The 21,758-nt window shown below is 45.4% G+C and overlaps 1 protein-coding gene across 1 annotated transcript in view; it reads right to left on the bottom strand.

Annotated features, from left to right (window-relative positions):
* The window catches only part of WNT11 (Wnt family member 11), a 57,615-nt gene that overhangs the window by 5,698 nt on the left and 30,159 nt on the right, over window positions 1-21,758 (bottom strand). Inside the window, exons 4-5 of the mRNA XM_089508281.1 lie at window positions 19,024-19,301; window positions 16,150-16,442 (exon numbers count right to left, since the gene is read on the bottom strand). Coding sequence (XP_089364407.1) covers window positions 16,150-16,442; window positions 19,024-19,301 — 571 coding nt within the window. The remainder of the gene's footprint in view (window positions 1-16,149; window positions 16,443-19,023; window positions 19,302-21,758) is intronic.

The following is a 21,758-nucleotide window of genomic DNA, read 5'->3' as shown; positions in this document are numbered from 1 at the left end:
CCAGAAACCTCTGCTATGCTATAGCCTCTCCCAGAGCAAATAAATACAGTGGGAGTTCCACATTTGCTGAGGTTAGGGGCACAGGACCCGTATGAAAATGGAAAACCCACAAATAAAAACACTGTTGTTGTTTGTTTTTTATCTGAAAAAACATCTCTAGGAATCTCTAGGTCTTCCAGTGCAACTCTATGTCAGCATCAGTTGGAAGCTGACCATAGAATCGTACTGGAGGACCTACAAATACTTAGAGAAGTCAAAGGCTTTCATGGCTGGCATCCATAGTTTTTTGTGGGTTTTTCGGGCTATATAGTCATATTCTAGGAGAGTTTATTCCTGATGTTTTGCCTGCATCTCTGAAGATGCCAGCCACAGATGCAGGCGAAACATCAGGAATAAATTTCTAGAGCATGGCCGCATAGCCCGAAAACCCACAAAAAATCGAGAGGTGTTTGTTCTTGGAATCTCTAGGTCCTCTAGGGTGACTCTATGGTCAACATCCAGCAGCATCATGCTGGAGAACCTAGAGAATCCTAGAGAGAACATATTAATTAAATCTGATAATAATCAAAGCTGCAAAAATCAAAGCCGCAAATGCAGAGCGCCAATGGTAAATCCCTTGAAAACCTGAGGCCAAGTCTTCAAATTAGTCCCCCTAACACCACATGCAGACACATATTGTCCATGCTTAGCCACAGCTGAGATCAGAGTCTAGCAGGTTGCAGTTCCTTGCTGCAGTCTTGGGCAACAGTGATCAAATATTATAACCAGTGGATTCTGGAAAAGCTACATATTTCTTTGACAAACAGCCTGAACCTGTTTCTTAAAATTGCCTGGCCTGACATTGTGTTGGACAGAGCAATAATTTAACATCTGATCAAGCTGGCAAGGATGAGGAGAGGGGAATGTGCAGGACGGGGGTGGAGAAAACAAGGAGAACTGTACCGCACCGTGAGCTGCTCTGTTCATGGATGGAAAGGAATCCAAAGAGATTTATATGAAATTCCTCATGAGGTAATGCTTTATGAGAAGTTATGGGATTAATGAAGTGCTGAGATCTTGTTCTCAGTCTGTCCTTTTATTTATTTCTGACTCACCCTGGCCTCCTGTTTGTTATTGCAGATTTGAGGTCCTATCCAGATTCAACTCCTCGCTCCTCACCTTCAACTTATTCTTTCTCATGACCAAGTTTTCTTTTTGGTGGAGTGTGTGTGTGTGTGTGTGTGTGTGTATGGGGAGACCGATGTGTGTAAATATTTACACATCTTTGGAAGCCTTTGGAAGGCATTCTTTGCAAAATAGCTCTGCATCTCCGAGCCAAAATCTATGACTTGCGGCCACATGCTGAATGTTTGCCTAGTGCTGGACTGAAGGCGTTGTTATATACACACACCTCTGCAAGCCAGAAGGACGCCTCCAGAAACACGGAGGGAGGGGGGAGAAAAATCAATGCAGAGACCTCCAACACAAATCAGTAGAGAACACAAATATTTGGAGCAAAGGTTTAGAGGCTTAAATGAGTACATGGGGAGAAACGGATGGCCGGGAGTTCAGATGTGGAATGCATGGTTTGTATGCAGATAGTCACAGGTAGGACTAATGAAGAATCCTGCCTGAAACTCTAGAGAGTTTCTTCCAGACAGTGTTGACAATATTGGGTTAGTTGAATGCACAGGATGAGATCGAAGGCTTGTTTAGTCTAACATTCTAGTCACACTGTGGCCAACCAGCAAGGAAACAGAATAACTGTTTTAAAAAAATAAAGTTACAAGATATAACTGGATAAAAATGAATGCAGGAATCCTTTTGGTGACTTATGATGGCATAACCTAACTGTTTTTTTGATCTCGCATAAGGTGGTATACAGTACTTCCTTACATGATGATTTTGCCAGTTTGTGCCATGGCTGCTGGATGATGCCGGGGATCTGTGCTCCTAACATAATTGGCACTGATATCCCAAAAGAGATCCCTTACCCTACCACCCATCTTCCTCCTCTCTTTCCTCTAGCTTCCTTTGCCCTCTGTTTTCAATGGCATCCTTTGCATTTGTCTTTCCCGACTTCTGTATAGATGTGCTGGTTGAACTTTGCACTCTGCCAGTTTCAGGTAAGATCTTGGACTAATTTGTTGATGTTGTTGTGTGCCTTCAGGTTGTTTCTGACTTATGTTGACCCTAAGGCAAATATATCATGGGGTTTCCTTGACTTGTTTCTTCAAAAGGGGTTTGCCATTGCCCTCCTCTGAGAGACTGTGACTTGTTCAAGAATAATTGTAATTTGTTTAATCCTGTTTTAAGGGGGGAATTTGGGACATAAATTTGTAAATGTGGATTTTAACATGTTCTAGCCGCTTTGATTGTCTTGTCACAGAAAAGTAGGATATAAATAAAAGTTTTATTTATTTATTTATTTATTTATTTATTTACTCAGTGGGTTAACGTGGCTGAACCAGGATTCAAACCCATATCTCCAGAGTCCTCATCCAACACTCAAACCAATACACCACACTGGCCCTCTAATTTCTTAAACCAATCCATTTACTATTTGAAATGTTAATATTTTAAAATTATTAAAGACCAACAGGGTGAAGTAATGGTTCAGGATTCAGAGGAATTTTAGGCCCTGTCTGCACAGGCCAAATAAAGCATCCTTCCATGTCCTCTTGGCAGGGAGTCCAGATGATCCACAGCCCAAACCCCAGTTCTAGTGTGAAGACACCAGATAATGTCTGGCCCCATTATGCACCAGAACAGGGGTAAAAAAGGGGGAAAAGCCTATACTGGAGTAAAAGCTTACTATTTGCTTTGGAGCTTCCTGGAAGATGTGGAGCTCTCTGTTCCAATGCCAGGCGGCTGCTTAAAACTCATCCTGCTGAGCTACCCAGCACTGCTGTCACTGCCACCAGTCACTCGCTCTGAGGTCAGAATAAAGGCCTAGCCAAAGTATCATTACTGGACACCTTGTTCTGGCCTCAGAGTAAAGCAACCAACTGAAGTGTAGGATGCACTGGGCAGCAGAGCTGGACATGTGTGCAAACAGCTGTCCAGCATTGGAATGGAGTCATTGTAACAGGAGAGGTCAAAAAAGCCCCAGGGCCAGGATACTTCAGGCTGTCCCCCAGAGTATCCTGACCAGTGAAGACAGGACCACAATCTCTCCATTTTGCAGAGTAGCTTTGGGAGGGTTAACCATTTTCATGGAACCCTGATGGCACAAGGGATTATTATTATTATTATTATTATTATTATTATTATTATTATTTATATAATGCTGTAGATTTGCACAACGCTATACATAAAAACAATAAATATAAATGAGTAAACCTGTCTATGGCGTACAATCTAAGAAATAATAGGATAATACATATAAAATACATAGCAATACAGGAAATGGTTCAATAAAACAGGCAACAAAAAGAACATCAAATAGCAAGTGATAATCACGCAATGCCTGGGAACGCTTCTCTGAACAGGATGGTCTTCAACTCCATTTTGAAGCTGGTTAAAGAAGTGATGGCTCTTGTTCATGGGGGAAGAAGGTTCCAGGAGTGAGGAGCAGCGAGTGAAAAGGGGCGAATCCGAGATGGGGCAGAGGAAATCCTGGGCTGGGACAGTAGACCTTGACTACCAGAATGGAGGGCCCTAGTGGGAAGGCGAGGAGAAATAAGGTCTGATAAGTAAGGAGGGGCCAGTCCATGGAGGGCTTTAAACGTCGACAGCAGGAGCTTATACTGAATGCAGAAAGGGAGAGGGAGCCAGTGAAGGGATGCCAACACAGGAGAGACATGGTCAGAGCGGTGGGTGGAAGTGATAATGCTTGCAGCTGAATGCTGGACAGAAATTAAAGGACGGAGGTGAGAAAGAGGAATCCCAGCCAGGAGGACATTACAGTAATCAAGTCGTGAGACCACTAGGGCATGGACCAGGATCTTGGCAGCAGAGGCGGAGAGATATGGTCGGATTTTGGCAATATTGTATAATAAGAATCTACCTCAACATTAGGAAGAACTTCCTGACAGTAAGGGCTGTTAGTGGAACACACTCCCCTGGAGTGTAGTGGAGTCTCCTTCCTTGGAGGTCTTTAAGCAGAGGCTAGATGGCCATCTGTTGGGGATGCTTTGATTTGGATTTCCTGCATGGCAGGGGGTTGGACTGGATGGCCCTTGTGGTCTCTTCCAACTCTATGATTCTATGATTCTATTATTCTAAGCCTTGGATGTGGTCTGGATCTGAGGGATACATGACAGAGAAGAATCAAAGATAAAACCAAGACTGCGGGCTTGCTGGACTGGTTGAATAGAAATGTTGTCCACAGAGACAGAAAAGGAGTGTTGAAGGGTGGACTTAGGAGGAAGGACAAGAAGCTCCGTCTTGGACATGTTGATCTTCAAACGCCGATGGTGCATCCACTGAGAGACAGCTGTGAGACAAGACGAAACTTGCCGTTCAAGCCTTGGAAAGATGTTAGGGGTGGAAAGATACAACTGGGTGTCATCGGCATACAGATGGTAGGAAAAAGCAAAAGAGCTAAGTGTCAATCGGTTAAGTGCCGATACTGCCGCCACAAGTTTGTGCATTCAGTTCCAGGGCTTGAAGGTTGACTCAATCTTCCATCCTTTTGTAGGTCAGTAAAATGAGTACCCAGCTTTTGGGGGGCAATTGGCTTACAGATTGTAAACCACTTAGAGAGTGCTGAGTTCAGTATGAAGTGGTATAGACTCCCCCACATAAAGCAATACCACCTATGCTCAAGCCCCATTTAAATGAATGAGGCTTTTGCACGCGGTGGCATGGCGGTACAGCAGTGCACATACACCATGGGTGCACACCCCATTAGTCCCTATGGGACGTGCCACCCCATCTCCCTGCATGGCTTTCAGCATATGCTGAAAACCGCGTAAAGCTTGCCTGTGTATGACACAGGCGCACTTTAAATACTATTAATGCTATTGCTATTTTTAGTCATTTCAGTTGATTTTTACAACACTATTCAGCTTAACATGCTGTTGTTCTCTACCTTCAAACTTCTCCTAGGGTTTTCTTGATAAGGTATGTTCAGGGGTAGGTGTGCCATTGCCTTCCTCTGAGGTTGAGAGTTTGACTTGCCCATGGTCACCCAGTGGGGTTCCGCGGCCAAGTGGGACTGGAACACTGGTCTCCAGAGTTGTAGTCCAACTCTCAAACCACTACACTGTGCTGGCTCTTATGTTACCAATACATTATTAACACTTGGCATAATAATGATTAATAGGAGCAAAGCAAATTGAGATTAAACATTCATTTGAACACTAATTCAAAAGTTAACATAATTCAAAAAAGGATGTTGACAAGCTGGAGAATGTCCAGAGGAAGGCCACAAAAATGGTGAAGTGTCTGGAAGCCATGCTTTATGAGGAGCGACTTAGGGAGCTGGGTATGTTTAGCCTGGAGAAGATTAGGTTAAGCAGTGACATAAATGTCAATACTGCAGCCACAAAGTTGTGAGTTCAGTCCCAGGGGCTCCAAGGTCCACTCAGCTTTCTATCCTTCCATAGGTCACTAACATGAGTACCCAGTTTGTTGGGGGCAATTAGCTTACACACTGTAAACCGCCCAGGGAGTGCTTAGTTCATTGATAAGTGGTACAGAAATGTACTTGCTATTGCAACTGGAAAGGATTGGAAAGGATGTCATATTGATGTCATACTGAAGACGGAAGAAGTTTGGTTTTTGCAGCTCCAGAGAATAGGGCCCATAGCAATGGATTCAAACTACAGGATAAGAGATTCCACCTAAACATTCGGAAGAAGCTCATGACACTAGGAGCAGTTGAACTGTGGAAGATGCTGCCTAGGAGTGTAGTGGTCTCTCCTTCTTTGGCGGTTTTTAAACAGAGGCTGAATGGCCATCTGTGTTCTTTGTATCCCTGCATGTAGGGTTGCCATATCCCGCCCCCCGGCGGGACAATCCCGGTTTGGGCGGTGCCATCCCGGTCCCGGTCCGGTTTGGCGCCCAAACCGGGACGGCCCCGCCCACCGCGGCCACCTCCGCCGCCGCCGCGGCTCCAAGGCCTTTCTGAGGCCTGGGAGTCGGGACGGAAAAGGAGGGCAGCGAGGCCTGAGGCGGAGGAGGCTGCAGGGAGGCGGCGCCTCTTGGGCGCAGCCGCGCCAACCTCCCCGCCTCCCTGCAGCCTCCTCCCTCCTTCCTGGTCCCTGCGGGGGCCAAGAAGGAGGCGAGGATCGGGGCGATCGCCGCCGGCCTCCTCGCCTCCTTCCTGGCCTCCGCGGGGGCCAAGAAGGAGGCGAGGCCGGGGCGATCGCCGCCGGCCTCCTCGCCTCCTTCCTGGTCACTGCGGGGGCCAAGAAGGAGGCGAGGATCGGGGCGATCGCCGCCGGCCTCCTCGCCTCCTTCCTGGCCTCCGTGGGGGCCAAGAAGGAGGCGAGGCCGGGGCGATCGCCGCCGGCCTCCTCGCCTCCTTCCTGGTCCCTGCGGGGGCCAAGAAGGAGGCGAGGATCGGGGCGATCGCCGCCGGCCTCCTCGCCTCCTTCCTGGTCCCTGCGGGGGCCAAGAAGGAGGCGAGGATCGGGGCGATCGCCGCCGGCCTCCTCGCCTCCTTCCTGGCCTCCGCGGGGGCCAAGAAGGAGGCGAGGCCGGGGCGATCGCTGCCGGCCTCCTCGCCTCCTTCCTGGCCTCCGCGGGGGCCAAGAAGGAGGCGAGGCCGGGGCGATCGCCGCCGGCCTCCTCGCCTCCTTCCTGGTCCCTGCGGGGGCCAAGAAGGAGGCGAGGATCGGGGCGATCGCCGCCGGCCTCCTCGCCTCCTTCCTGGCCTCCGTGGGGGCCAAGAAGGAGGCGAGGCCGGGGCGATCGCCGCCGGCCTCCTCGCCTCCTTCCTGGCCTCCGCGGGGGCCAAGAAGGAGGCGAGGCCGGGGCGATCGCCGCCGGCCTCCTCGCCTCCTTCCTGGTCCCTGCGGGGGCCAAGAAGGAGGCGAGGATCGGGGCGATCGCCGCCGGCCTCCTCGCCTCCTTCCTGGTCCCTGAGGGTCCCAGGAACGAGGCGAGGCCCCGATCCTGGCCTCCGATCGTGGCGGGGCCCAGGCGGGGAGGGAAAGCCTCCTTAAGTGGAGGCTTTCCCTTGCCGCTTGGCCTCCGCTGCGATCGCAGTAAAATGTAGGACAGAATTTTCAAATGTAGGACACACTTTTTGTGTGTCCTACATTTGAAAATTTTGTCCTACATTTTTCCCGGTTTCGAGGTCCGGCACTATGGCAACCCTACCTGCATGGCAGGAGGTTTGACTAGGTGCCCCTTGTGGTATCTTCCAACTCTATGATTCTATAATTATATGACTAATGTTTTCAAATTCCAAGATCACAGGAGTTAAGGGTGTCCATCTTTCTCCTGAGTAAACATAACATTCTTCTTGAACAATCCCAAAGTTATGAGTTGCTTCATGAATCGCTTCTGGCCAGAATTAATTTTCCTCTCCAAATTATTTTCCTTTTGTTCAGCCCACACCAAGCTCCCAAAAATTGTAAGATGCAGTGGACGCCAGTCTTTTTACTAGTGCGTGACCCTCCACAAATCTGATTCTTATGGCAGAGACTCTGCATTCTGGATCCATTCTCTGCAATTGGACCCATTGCTTTCCATCAAGGCCTTAGTGAGCTTGTGCATTAACACAATGTAGGAGGAATTGTTTCAGTCCAAGGGGGCAAGGACCTTTTAACAAGAACACAGATTCCAGATTCAGAAGTTGAATGCTCCCTAAAGCTTGGGTGTGTTGAGATTTCAGGACTATAGTTCAGGCTTGCTTCCAGTTTGGACGTCATTTAAAGGATGAAGAAGGAGAAAGAAGAGGAGGAGGCCGGAATAAAGCATATAAGCGAAATCAGGTTCCTTTTCCAACATGGGCCCCAGGATCACTGAGAACGGGTCCCTGGTTTCGCTCTAAACTTTTCCAACCATCCCATGCCCATGTTTCGGGAAAATATTTTATATTGCTCTCTTCAGTCGCTTGCTTTTCCAGACACTTCCCCCTAGAATTAACGCATAGGAAAAGAAATAGAAGGAATCTATTTGGAAACTGATAGTGGGATAAAGTGGAAGATTGCAGACTAGTGAACCAATCCACCCACCTGCTTATGTGAAATTGTTCCCTCTGGTGTATGATGCAACCCTATCCATGAAAGAAGACAATAGAACACTCTCAGCATTATCTCCGTCAACACTTTAAGCGACCAAATGTTTGTTTGAATCAGCAGGACCCTAGAGGTGCTCCATGTTTATCCCTTCTTCCCTTCTTTCCAACCATCTTTTCTTTTTTTCTCCCCATCCAAGCCTGGGAAGGTAGTTGAGTGGCCCCAAAGAATTTAAGATACAATGGATTCAACAGAAATTCTGGCTTCCCAACTGAATATTCAGGCTTCCTAACCTAGCACTTTTTGGACCACAGCTCCCAGAATTTCCTAGCTGAAGGAATCTTGAAGCTATAGGCTCCATCGACAATGCATAATTAATGCTGTTTGACACTGCTTTGACAGCCATGGAATTCTGGGATGTGTTGTTTTGTGAGATATTGAGGAGATTATTGCATGCAAAATCCGTGCCGAATTTTCCCATTCATGAAAAGCTGTGGGAGAAGCCCAGGTTGGATATGGGTTGCCTACTGCCTGGTCATGGGAAATGTGATAAGATCCCCCGCTGATGGTTACAACCCGGATGTAACCCAGCACGGATCTGGCACAGATTTCATGTGTGATAATCTCCTTAGCCTTCTCTGTCAGAGAGTTGTAGTGCCATAAGGAACTACATATCCCAGAATTCCATAGCACTGAGCCATGGCACTTAAACTGGTGTCAAACTGCATTATTTCTGAAGTGTGGAAGCAGCCATTGTCTAAGAAAAAAAATTATTGCAAAGATCTTCCTAAGTCATCTGAAGCTGCTGTATACTGAATAGGCCATAGCTTGGAATTACAGAAACCTAGGGTTCAATGGTTCCCCAAGGGATCACCAGTCCAACCTCATTCTGCCATAGAGGAATACACAGTCAAAGCACCCGCAACAGATGGCCACCCAGCCTCTATTTAAAAACCTCCAAAGAAGGAGACTCTGCCGCACTCTGAGGGAGTGTCTTCCACTGTCAAACATTTCTTACTGTCAGGAAGTTCTTCCTAATGTTTAGGTGATCTTGGGCAAGTCACATGTTCTCAGCCTCAGATGATGGCAGTGGCAAATCCCCTCTCAAGAAACTTGCAAAGAAAACCCCCAGAGTGGTTCACCTTGTCGTTGTTGTTGTGTGTCTTCAAGTTGTTTCTGACTTATGGTGACCCTAACATTGGGTTTTCTTGGCAAAATTTCTTCAGTGGAAGTTTTCTCATCTGAGGATGAGAGAATGTGACTTGCCCAAGGTCATCCAGTGGGTTTCTTGGCCAAGCTGGGAATCGAACCCTGGTCTCCAGAGTTGTAGTCTCTTAAACTACTACATCATGCTAGTTCACCTTAGGGTCACCATAATTCGGAAATGACTTGAAGGAACACAACAGCAACAACACTGACATGTGTATGCATCAGTGTAATCATTGATACACATGCATCTCCATGTATAATGGCACCTCATGCACAGCTCTCCTTCCACAATCATCAGCTGAATATAAGCATTCCACATCAGACAAAAATATTCAGCCACTTCTGTAGGGGAACTTATGTATACATAAGACACCAACAGGATCTCTGCCTGCCTGCCTGCCTGTTTGTCTTGTCTGTCTGTCTGTCTGTCTGAATGGCATCTTGTCAGTGTCACTCACACATACACATACAATGGTTGGCATTGTGTTGGTGTCTTACATATGGTTGAAGCTTAGCTGTTGTTGAAGTTTTACATCTCTTGCTTAATGGCATCTCCAAGAGCTGCCCCTTGTAACATCATACTTGTAGCTGCCCCAGAGGTACAATCATAGAATCATACAGCTGGAGAGACCCCAAGGGCCATCCAGTCCAACCCCATCCATCCATTTTATCCATTGTTCTGTGACCTATTATCTATAATTCTCTGGAACACCAGAAAACCTTCTTTTCTCCAGGTTAAACATACCCAAATCCCTAAGTTGTTCCTCATAGGCCTTTTGGTTTCCAGATCTTTCATCCTTTTGGTTGCCCTCCCTTGGACATGCTCCAGCTTGTCCACATCCTTCTTGAATTGTGGCCCCTAGAACTGGACATAGTATTCAAGGTGAGGTCTGACCAAAGCAGAATAGAGTGGTACTATCACTTTCCAAAGTCCCAAGATTGAGTTCTAAAATCTGAGAGTTTTGTATAATCTTCACCAGACAGCCATAGCTACCAGTCCTTTCTCTGCAGGAATCATTTCAGCTTTACTCCTTTCTTGATCTGTTTTACAAAATTCTCCATGGATACCAATATGCAGGAGGAAGGGGCCAAGTGAGCAGGGGCAGGAACAGAAAAGGTGAGAGATAACACCAATGGGAAAGGATTATGCTGGACTCAACAGCTGTGACGAAAATAGGATTCCATCAGCTGAGAATCCTGAGATTCGTCTTGAGAAAATGTGCACCTTTGCCGTGAGCACTCACATCTTTGCAAAACTTGTAGGGAATTTCTCAGAAGTAAAATACCCCCCACCCCCAAAAGCAACAGGCACCACAGACATCACAAAGTACAAGTGTCGCTATCTCAGTCACCCATGAAAAAAGTTATTGTATTTTGGAAGATTTCAGATTTTGGAATTCCGTATAAGGAAGCTCAACTTGTATATTAAAAGAGCAGATGAAAATGGTGCATAGGGCATGGACTATTCCAATGCATTACAACACTATTTAAAGTCTGCACTCAGACCATAAATCCATTAATAGCACCCGTTAATCCATTAATGTTCACAGAGGGGGTGGAAGGGGAAGATGATGGGAGGGGGAGGAACATGTCCTGGCTGTATCATGGTTCTGACACCTCCTTTTTTGCCCCTTTGGTCCCCAGAATGTCATTTACAAGCAACATGAAAGGCAAAACCTTCCTCCTCTTCTCTTGCCAGCCCAAAGCAAGCAAGTGGGAGTGGGAGATGCCTGGGGACATTGTTGGGGGGCTGGAGAGAGGGCAGCGGGGAGACTGAGAGAGAAAGGAAGGGGAACACACTTCTTGAGGATATCGCTTGAAATCCCTCAAAGGGATTCCAGCCGAAAGGATCTGTTTGAAAAAGGCAATGGCAAAATTGTCTGAAAGTGGAAGTTTAAACAGCATAAAATATTAAAGACACCTCAGGGGCCTGTAAAGCCATTTGGAAAATGGCCATATGAACATTACGCTGTTATGTGTGGGAAGTGTGAACTATATTTTATATATCTATGCACACACAGCTTGAGTGAGCAAGCGTGACTTTCTTTCTCTCTATATATATGTTCCTTCTTCTCTTGCATAATGGGGATTTTTTTTCTCACTTTCTATGAAGCTTCAGGGCTTGGAAAGGTTACTTTTGGGAGCTGCAGCTCCCCTATTCACCTATTACTGGCCATGCTGCCTTGGTGCTTTGGGGAGTTGTCGCTCAAAAAAAGAACTTTTCCAAGCTCTGAAGCTGCCTTAAAAGGAGTCAGACTCTTCATCTATCTTAGCCAAACAAATACAATTGGCCTTCCGTATCCACAGTGGATTTAACTATCTACAGCTTGAAGTTATACAAAGAAATATACATTCCAAAAATCAAAGTTAGATTTTGCCATTTTGTATAAGGGACACCATTTTACTACGCCACTGTATTTAATGGGACTTGAGCATCCACAGGACCAAGCGGGGGGTCCTGGATACCAAAAGTCCACTATACTGTCAATTGGGAAAGTCTGGCAGCTGTAGTTTCTGCTCTGGTAACTTCCCAGTTAGATTGCTATAACACACAATATGTGGGGCTGCCCTTGAAGACAATGCATAAGATTCAGCTAGTACAGAATGCAATAGCTAGAACTGCATATATATATATATATATATATATATATATAGAGAGAGAGAGAGAGAGAGAGAGAGAGAGAGAGAGAGTGCTAGGTGGGAATCAGGTTATATCAATTCTGAAGATGCTGCATACTTATTTGGTTCCTTGCTCAGTGGTGGTTCTCTACCCTTTCAAGCCCTAAATGGCTTAGTTCGGGACCCAAATATTTGCGGAAATATCTGGCTTTAAGTTACAACCACCTCTGCCATAAGGTAAAGTGAGCCAGTCACCTCAGATGGCAGCTGCCCAAAGGTAGTGTCAAGATGTTGAAAGACAGGTCACCCTGCTACCTTCAGGTAAACTGGATCATTTTGTCCCATCACCAGAACAGGCTGAGTCTTACTTATCTGGAATTTCAAAATCTGAAATATTCAAAAAAACAAACTTTTTTTTATGGCTGACATCTTTGCTTTATGATGGTTCAAGGTACACAAACTTCGGCATGCACAAATTTATTAAAAATATTGTATAAAAGTACCTTCAGCCTATGTGCATAAGTTATATATGAAATGTAAATTAATGTTATGTTTTAGACTTGGGTCTCATGTCCAAGAGATCTCATTATCTACATATATGCAAATACAGTTATTTCAAAATCTACAAAAATCTGAAATCCCAAGCATTTCAAATAAAGGAGACTCAATCTGTATTTGAAGGAATACCAAGAACGCATCTAGAGTGATGAGAGAAAATCCAGGTTACCTTCAGGTTACCCCAATCCACCGCAACCACAGCCCTGTCTCCACAAACAGAGACAAGTTCAGTAGAACTGTCCACTTACAGCTCCCTTTTGAACTCACCAAAGTCTGAGAAATCGAAGTATGCAGTTTGTTTTTTTCCCTCCCTGTGTGCAAATGTACATATTTATGAACTACTCCTCCCAACCTCACACTCTCACTATGGAATGCAGTCCATAGTACAATCCACACGCATGGATTTCTGGATTTTCTGCTCAAAACTGGGATAAATCCTTACTTTTTCCCACTCTGGATTAGAGCCCTCAAGTAAGGAAAATGCTCAGACTCTGCTCCAATTGTCCTATACATCATTTGGACAGCTCGCTGTGAAAACTAGGTGAAACACTTTTATTTGGCTTGTGTAGAAAATTAGAATTGTACAAGCCACTGTATTCTGTATTAACATGTATGAATGTGAGAGCTGGACAGTTAAGAAAGCGGATAGGAAGAAAATCAAGTCATTTGAAATCTGATGCTGGAGAAGAGTCCTGAGGACACCATGGACAGCCAAAAAGACAGATAAATGGGTCCTAGAACAGATCAAGCCTGAACTCTTTCTGGAAGCCAAGATGACCAAACTAAGGCTGTCATACTTTGACCCCATCATGAAAAGGCAAGACTCACTGGAAAAAACAATAATGCTAAGAAAGGTAGAGGGAAGTAGGAAGAGAGGAAGATCACAAGCTAGATGGATGGATTCCATTACGGAGGTCATGGGTATGAGTTTGCACAAACTAAGCAGAGCAGTGGAGGATAGGGAGTCTTGGAGATGTCACATCTACAGCATGCCATGGGTTGAGATCCACTGAAGAGTGGATAACAACAACAAAGATCCCCCCCCCCCCAAGAAGGCAGCTATAGGGAGTGAAGATGAGGCACTCCCCCCTCAAATATGAATTCTGTCTTCCATGATATTTTCCTTCAGTTCCCAAATTTGAGTAGTAGCACAGAACAAGTTGGTGAATATAATTCATACTTATAATCATACTCATACTCTTAGGAGATTATCACATTGACAAATAAAATGACTTCTGAAAATGGGTTACAGTCGCAATTCTGGTTGCTACTGGGAATTATTGCATGTAATGTGCCACTGCTGCTGCCAGGCAGCTGCATCCCAGTTCCCAGCCATGCTTCAGAGGGTGCTTTTCCAAGTCTAAAGCAGCCTCTGAAGCACCCCTGGGACCCAGGATGCAGCCGCCTGGCAGCAGCGGTGGCACATTACATGCAATAATTCCCAGTAGCAACCCGAATTGCAACTGTATCCCATTGGGGAGAAGTCACTTTATTTGTCAATGCAATAATTTCCTTATATTTGCTTGTTTTCATTCCTTTGACCATTCTGCTTTTCCCTTTTCTTTAGATGCCTAAACTCTATTTCAAAATGCTCAGCTGAGATTTTTAAAGTTACTGCAGTGCTAGAAATTAGAGGACTGTAGAAATATTACAGTCACCCCTCCTTTCTCATGAACTTGAGGTCTGTGGTCTTCAATATTCATGGAGGGGTGACCTCTGTAATTTTCAATGGGGCACGCCCCCAGCGCGCACTTGTGGCACACACCCCATTCAAGCCTATGGGGCAAGTCTCCATTTTTGCAGGGGGGGTGTTTCTAAACAGATCCCCCACAAAACAGAGGGCCAACTGCTTTCATCCATGGGGGGGGAAAGAAAGGGGCTGCCCCCGCTCAGCCATGAAACCCACTGAGTGACCCTGGACAAGTCACACTCTCTCAGCCTCAGAGGATGGCAATGAAGAAATTTGCCAAGGAAACCCAGTGGCGGTGTTCCCATATGTTGGAAACGACTTAAAGGCACACAATATCAGCCATCTTGTTCTTTGCTTCAGGTTGCAAAATGCCCTAGACCCGCCTAAGCTACAGTCTCTGGTCTTTTCTCTATGGTACAGCCCTTTACTTCCTACTCAGAGTGGAATTTTTAGAGTTTGGAAAGATTCCATTTTATGGACTACAGCGGCTAGAATCCCATAACAAGTTTGACTAATGTCAGGTGATGCTAGGAGGTATAATTCAAGAAATATTATTTCCCCCTGCCCCGCAATCCCTGGGCTTGTCTGACCAATGTTGCAAAGCTGGGATAAAAGGACAGCCTTGGAGACTGGCATCTTCTAAGGCAACTGCCCAGGTCAGGGTGGAGGGGCCAGTTTCATGCCTCCCATGGAATTGAAAAGATCTGCCAAACAAAATGGTTTTGGACAGATATACAGACACTGTTCAGTGGAGCACAACGGAACAGCCTGGTTGTTCAAGGCAGAGCTACAAGACCACAAGGGGAAGAAGAATAAAAGAAGATGACGATGAAGAACATAGTTGAGTCCAAATGAACTCTTCTGAAAGGGAGAAATGTAACTCTCTGCATGGGAATTGCACCAGGATACAGTTTTGTACAAAACAAATATACATGGGACCAGGGATTTTGGATGACCTCTCTGTACACTTCTCAAACATCTTGGATAGAAATAACATTGGGTCATCTCCAGACCATCTGGAGGGCTGCCTTTCAAGTTCTCAGGGTTTTTTTTTTCTTTTTGGCCACAGATGCTGGTCATTGGCATAACAAAGGATGGGCATATGGGCTGGAAAATGGGTGGCTTGCCAGCTATTGTTGGACTGCTACTCACAACAGCTCTAGCAAGCATGCCAGTGGTGGGAGACTGGCACATTGGAAGACTTACTGTGAAGGTCTATTGTAACAAGAGAGCCAGCTGGAGGTGGTCTATATCAACTGTCAGAAAAATGTGGCCCACTGGCTGTGAGATGCCACCTCCAAGGCTGTTTTTGTAGCCCCCAGGGGTCAAAAATTACAATTTCACTGCTACATTTTTGCTTTCAAAGCATCCTTTAGGGGATGAGAAGCCATTCTGCAACATTTAGAGGGCAGAACTTTATTTTATTTTGCAGGAGGAGTGCAGTGAGAGAGTGAGAGGCAGCTTCCTGCATATTTAAGCACCTCTGAGTACTAGAAAATGGATATGCTGTTTGGGAATAATGAGATTTGTAGTCCAAATCAGGGCACTGGTTCAGAATGGCTACTTTTAAAATGTGCCCTCTATCGATGAGCAATGGCCCTTTGTATTTAAATTTCAAAATAGGTCTATCTCTGGCATCCTCACTCTGCAGTAAAATGATCTGCAAAACAATAGACTCTCAAATTCATTACAGCAAAACAGGGTTTTCTAGTTACCAGTAGTAGTTCTTGTTCCCTGGGTGTTTATCACAGAAAATATGGGGTGCTTCTGAAAGAACAGGGTGTGAAGTCAAGGATGGTCAACAAGGATGAACAAATTCTGGCTATTCCAATATTGGTGGACTGCTGCTCCCAGGAATCCAGGCTCTGGTGGGAAGGGCTGTTGCAATCCACCAACTAATGGAAAGGTGTACTTTTCATGTCTTTAGGGTGGAAGAAGCTCCTCCTGGAGGGCACATACCTGTCTTGGGTCCCATGGGAGCCCACTTTCTCATTCTTCATGCAGAAATCAGGCGAGCTTTGCAGGTAAACCAATTCCGTCTCCTTGACTGGGCGGATATCAAGATCCTTGGGGACGAGATGCTTGCGAGTCCCCATTGGGCGGTGTACCACTTTTGTGGCTGAAAGGTATTTGTTTTTCAGATCCAGGGCAATGTCTCTCAGCTCCTGGAGCCCCTTCCAACAAGTCTTGATTGAGCAAGATCCAGACACTCCATGGCATTTGCATTTCATTTCCAGAGATGTTTTCAAAGCCTGCAAAAAGAGCAAACAACAAGAACCTTGAAGCAACTGTTCCACCTCCCTCCAACATCCAACATCACCAGCATTGCTGCTGCTACCTTCTCCCCACCCAAGGAACACTGGCAGGCATGTGGGTCCTCAGTGGGTTACAGTCACAGCCCCATGCCACTTGGGCACCAAAAACAAAGTTGTGTCTCATTGGCACAGATTTGGGAAAGGGTTTTGATTAAGCCCACATCCACACCTCAATCCCCCCTCGACACTCTGGCTCCTTATTTTTCCTGCCTCCCTATCAACATTGTAGATTGCAAGTTCCTTCAGATAGGGGCCCATCATTTTTGCTTAAGTTATACAGCAACCTGTTGTGCACTGTAATGGGGATGAAGAAGATGAGGATGACATACAGTGTATTTTGGGGCTGAGGGCAGTGGCATCACTAGGGTCGGTGTCCCCAGGTGTGGGGTGGTGGTGAACTGTCTTGCTCCTATCCCAACCCCGCCTGGCCAGACTGCTGCCCCACATGGACTTCAGAGTCCCACATGGTGGCTGCTGCACAAGACTCCAGAGGCATTGCTACTGAGGGGGGTGGCAGTGTGGCCTCTGGAGGGACCATTTAAGGTCTGGTGCAACTGCTCAGCAAGCAAGAAAGCAGCCTTTCTTGCTTGCCCAGTAGCCATGCTGTCCCTCTGGCTGTACCACCCCACCAGGTGACACCCCACTCTGGTACACTCTGCCCTCTGTTCTGACACCAGGTAGCTGTTTGCATGGGCATCCCACTGTGTCATTTGGCACAACTGCAGTGAGTGATTCACTTCTGAGGTCAGAACAAGCATCCTGCTTTGATCATATGGCTGGACATCTCGTGTTGATCTCAGAGCAAAGCAACCTGTGGTGGTGGCAGTGGCCATGCCAGGAAGCACAGTGGGATGTACGTGTGACAGTACCCGGTGTTGGAATGGAGAGCTCTCAATCTTCCAGGAAGATATAGAGCAAACAAAGTTTTTAAAACCACTAACAGTGTTATACCTGGGGTTTTTAGACTATAGCAAAGCATTTGGGAGTGCCACTACATCTGATAGTCCTGATGAGAAATCTGTACTTAAGACAAGGGGTTACAGTTAGGAAAGAATATGGAAAAACAGACTGGTTTCCAGTTGGCAAAGGGGTCAGGCAAGGCTACATTTTCTTACCATACTTGTTCAACTTGTATGCAGAAAATATAATCAGAATAGCAGGCTTAGACTCAGAAGAAGGATGGATGAAGACAGGAGGAAAGAACATCAACAATCTAAGATATGCAGCTAATATCAGATTGCTAGCAGAAAACATCATAAACTTGGAAAAATTACTACAGACGGTTAAAGATGTAAGTGCAAAGGCAAGCCTAATGCTGGACATAAAGAAAACAAAAATAATGACCATAGAAGAAATACATAAGTTCAACCTAGACAAGGAAGAAATTGAAATAGTTAAAGAGTTCCCGTACCTAGGACAAACATTGATCAGAATGGAGATTGCAGCTGAGAAATAAGACCACTAGGGATGGGATAAGCAGCTATGAAAGAATTAGGTAAGATCCTAAAGAGTAAAGACATACAACTGAGAACTAAAATCACAATCATCCAGGCCATACTATTCTCCATCATCGTGTGCAGATTTGAGAGCTGGACAGTGAAAAAAGAGGACAAGACGAAAATAAATTCATCTGAGATGTGGTGCTGGAGAAGAGTGTTGAGGATACTATGGAAAGTAAAAAAAGAGAAACAAATGGGTCCTAGAACAAATCAAGCCTGAGCTCTCTCAGGAAGCCAAGATGAGCAAATTGAGACTGTCATACTTTGGCCACATCATGAAAAGACAATAATGCTTGGAAAGGTGGAGGGTCCAACACTCTGCTAGCTATGGTATTTGGCAGAGGAAAAGCAGGCTGATGGGAGAACTGCTTACCAAGAAATAGGAATGTAATACAAAAACATGGTCTTTGGTACTGCTGGAAGGTAGAACTCAGAAGATGTGTTGTTGTTGTTTTGGATTAGATCTCCCAATAATCTCTAGCCAGCATGACTAGTGGTTTCCAGGAGCTGTGGTCCACAATTTAACCTTTTAAAGCTCTAGATACTAGACACACTATTCTGAATTACCAAGGTAGTTATATATACAAAGAGGATATATTCAGAAAAATTCTCTAAATTTGTAATGAGAATTTTTTAAAAGTGGTAATTCCACAAATCATACAGGAAAAGAGCAACAAGCCTGTCAGTGGGGAGCTGTGTGGGTTGGATTAGAAATCTTCTGGACACAAAACACATGTTTGACCATTTTGCTATGGATTCTCTCCAGGAATTCACCGACCAAATGTACTGATTTTTTTCTACTTGGCAGATATGAACTATCTCCTTTCTCACTCACTCCACTGCACCCAGAATTTGCCACCAGAGACAGCCCTCCTATTTACCTCCACAGTTTGCCTCTGAGCTATCTAGTTTGTAAATAGGACAATCCCACTGCTTCAATTGTGTTTCAACTCAGCGATCCCTCAGTTCAACCCCGGATGATGATTGCATAATGACAATAACTCTCTTGAATTGGTTACCTGTCTCCCTACTTCACTGTTGTGCAGATGCATCAGCTTATTGGCTTGTGATCCTGATTTTTTCATCTTCATGGGAGCATCTGAAAATTTGGACCCCATGACAAGACCATAGTTGAGGTTGTCAGCACATCCTCCCCAGCGATACCCAGGTCCAGGTGTCTCACCTGGGATGGGACCACAGGAGCAGCCAGGGAGGTCCCCGGTGGTGCAGGCTCTTGCAATGGTGTGGCTGATGGCTGCGGCGGAGAGGGCATACACAAAAGCAGACTCCCTGGTACCTGCAAGACAGAACAAGAGGCCATGCTAGCTACCAGTGGGTCTTTCTTAGGCTCAGGATTTGCTTTTACAAATGCAACATAGCCGATGGTAAACACCCCTTGGCAGATGCTAAATACTGTCTTGCAGATGCTACACAGAATCATAGAACCACAGAGTTGGAAGAAATGTCCTGGGCTATCCAGTCCAATCCCATGCCATGCAAGAAATTAACAGTCCAAGCACTCCCAACAGATGGCCATCCAGACTCTCTTTAAAAACCTCCAAACAAGGAGACTCCATCACACTGCGAGGGATTGTGTTCCACTGTCAAATAACTCTTACTATCAGGAAGTTCCTCTTAATATTTAGGTGGAATCTCTTTTCCTTTAGCTTGCATCCATTGCTCCATGTCCTAGTCTCTGGGGCAGCAGAAACCAAGCTTGCTCCATCGTTAACATGACATCCTTGCAGGTAGTATGTGGCCTCCAAAACTGCTTACATGGTCCCCAGAGCTTTCCCTCATAAACATTTTGTAAAACAAAAGTTTGAGAATCAGGTTTGTAGCTGTGTGATTCTCCTCTAAAGGAAGGTAACAACCCTTACACACACAAACACAACTTGACTGAAATTCTGTTGGTGTCTAAGGGAGCATATACACTGTAGAAACAATGCAGTTTGACACCACTTTAAATGCAGTAGCTCCATCCTATGGAATACTGGTTATAGTTTTACATAATATTTAGCCTTTGCTGGGAAAGAGTGCTGGTGCCTCACAAAACTACAAACCCCAGCGATTCTACATTATGGTGCCTGGAAGCTAAAGTGCTGTCAAACTGCATTATTTTTACAGTGCAAATGCACCCCTAGTCATGCATAAATTTCCCCTATAGTTGAACATTTTTGTTTTTTGTGGAATATCAAGGTTGCAGAAGGAGATTCCTCCCTGTGGTATCTTTGTGCATGGATGCATGAATGCACTGCACATGGATTTGCACAAAAACACACTGTGCTTGATGTGCTTTGGTCATGCAGTGTTGCAATTCACTAAAGAACTGATGTGGCACAAATGTTACATAATCCTAGGTGAGCGTAAAATTAACCTCCATCTCCTTAGTATACGATTTTGGCTAGGTTTTTTTTGCAAAATTCTTCAGTATCTTTCTTAAAAGACAGCATGACCTTTCAGAAGTGGTTTTGCTGAGAGGGGCTGGTATGACCAGGAATTCAGTGGGAGATTCTCCCAAGGTTTTTCAAAGTTACCCATTCCTGCATTACATCCTCTAAATATGACCATTGGTTTCATGGTGACATAACCTCCAACTGCCCCATTATGGCAGGGCCAGCAGTGATTAATCCTCTGTTGTCCCACTTTTTCAGCTGCTTTAAAATGTCCAAGTTTCTCTTTCTTCCTCTCACTTCCCCCTTTTGCTCTCAGCTTGCTTCCAATGCTGCAGACTGAGTTCGAAGCACAAAAGTAGTTTGCACTCAGTTAACTCGGGGGACAGAGCAGAAACATGTCGTTCCCAGTCAGCACAGGCAAAAGTAAACTGCTGCAGCACCTCCTAGCTTACACATTCTTCTTCATTAAGAACTTTTACCTTCTTGACCACGCTCTGATGTTACATGATCATACATGTCTCAGTTTTCATTTGTGGAATGTTGGAGGGTATGAGTGCTTTCAGCAGCTTGCCACTTTGGACAGGCTGCAAACTTGCCACCTTTGAATGGCTGGTCAGCATGGTATAGCGGGTTGGGCATTGAACTATGCTCAAATGTTCAAATCTTTGCTCAGCCCTGAAAACCCTCTGGGTGACGTTGGGCAAGTACACTCTCTCAGCCTCAGAGAAAGGCAAAGGCAAACCACCTCTGAACAAATCTTGCCAAGAGAACTCCATGATAGGGTCACCTTAATCTTGTCATAAGTCGGAAATGGACTGAAAGCACACAGCAACAACTAAATCTCTTGGCAGCTAGTGAAGTAAGATAAGTTGTTTTGCTTTGTTACACTTGGAAGGTCCAGCAGGGAGTATTCTCCTGCTCTTTAATGGTTTCCATGCAGTGAAGCCTGAGCATCTCCTGGGATGCAGCCTTAAAAAGGGGGGCGGGAGTAAAATTTTCCTCCTAGTGATCTTTCACCTGGGTGTAGATATGATGTGAAGAGAAAAATGTGCTGGTGTCAGGTACCATTTGGATTTTGAAAACTTTTACTATATCTTCATTCTGAGATTCAGAGACAAACTTTGAACGTTGAAATGTGACTTACATTTTAAGTTTAGTCATTTTGATTTGGGTAAGCACCAAAGATACAACTTCAGGAGCTGGTTGCCAGCAAAGCATGGAAAACCTACTTTTTGAGACCACAATTCCCATAACCCAGCATGCCTACTATGTAATGCAAAATAACACTGCATGCCATCAAATACCATCTCATACCCAGTCTTAAATCAAATTCCAGGTACATTGGGCCCTTGGTATCT

The sequence above is a fragment of the Sceloporus occidentalis genome, unplaced genomic scaffold (genome assembly GCF_023333645.1).
Source record: "Sceloporus occidentalis isolate IW3139 unplaced genomic scaffold, rSceOcc1.0.p SCAF_2, whole genome shotgun sequence".
NCBI lineage: Eukaryota > Metazoa > Chordata > Lepidosauria > Squamata > Phrynosomatidae > Sceloporus > Sceloporus occidentalis.
The sequence above is the reverse complement of the archived record's forward strand: the minus strand, read 5'-3'. Positions and strand labels throughout refer to the sequence as shown.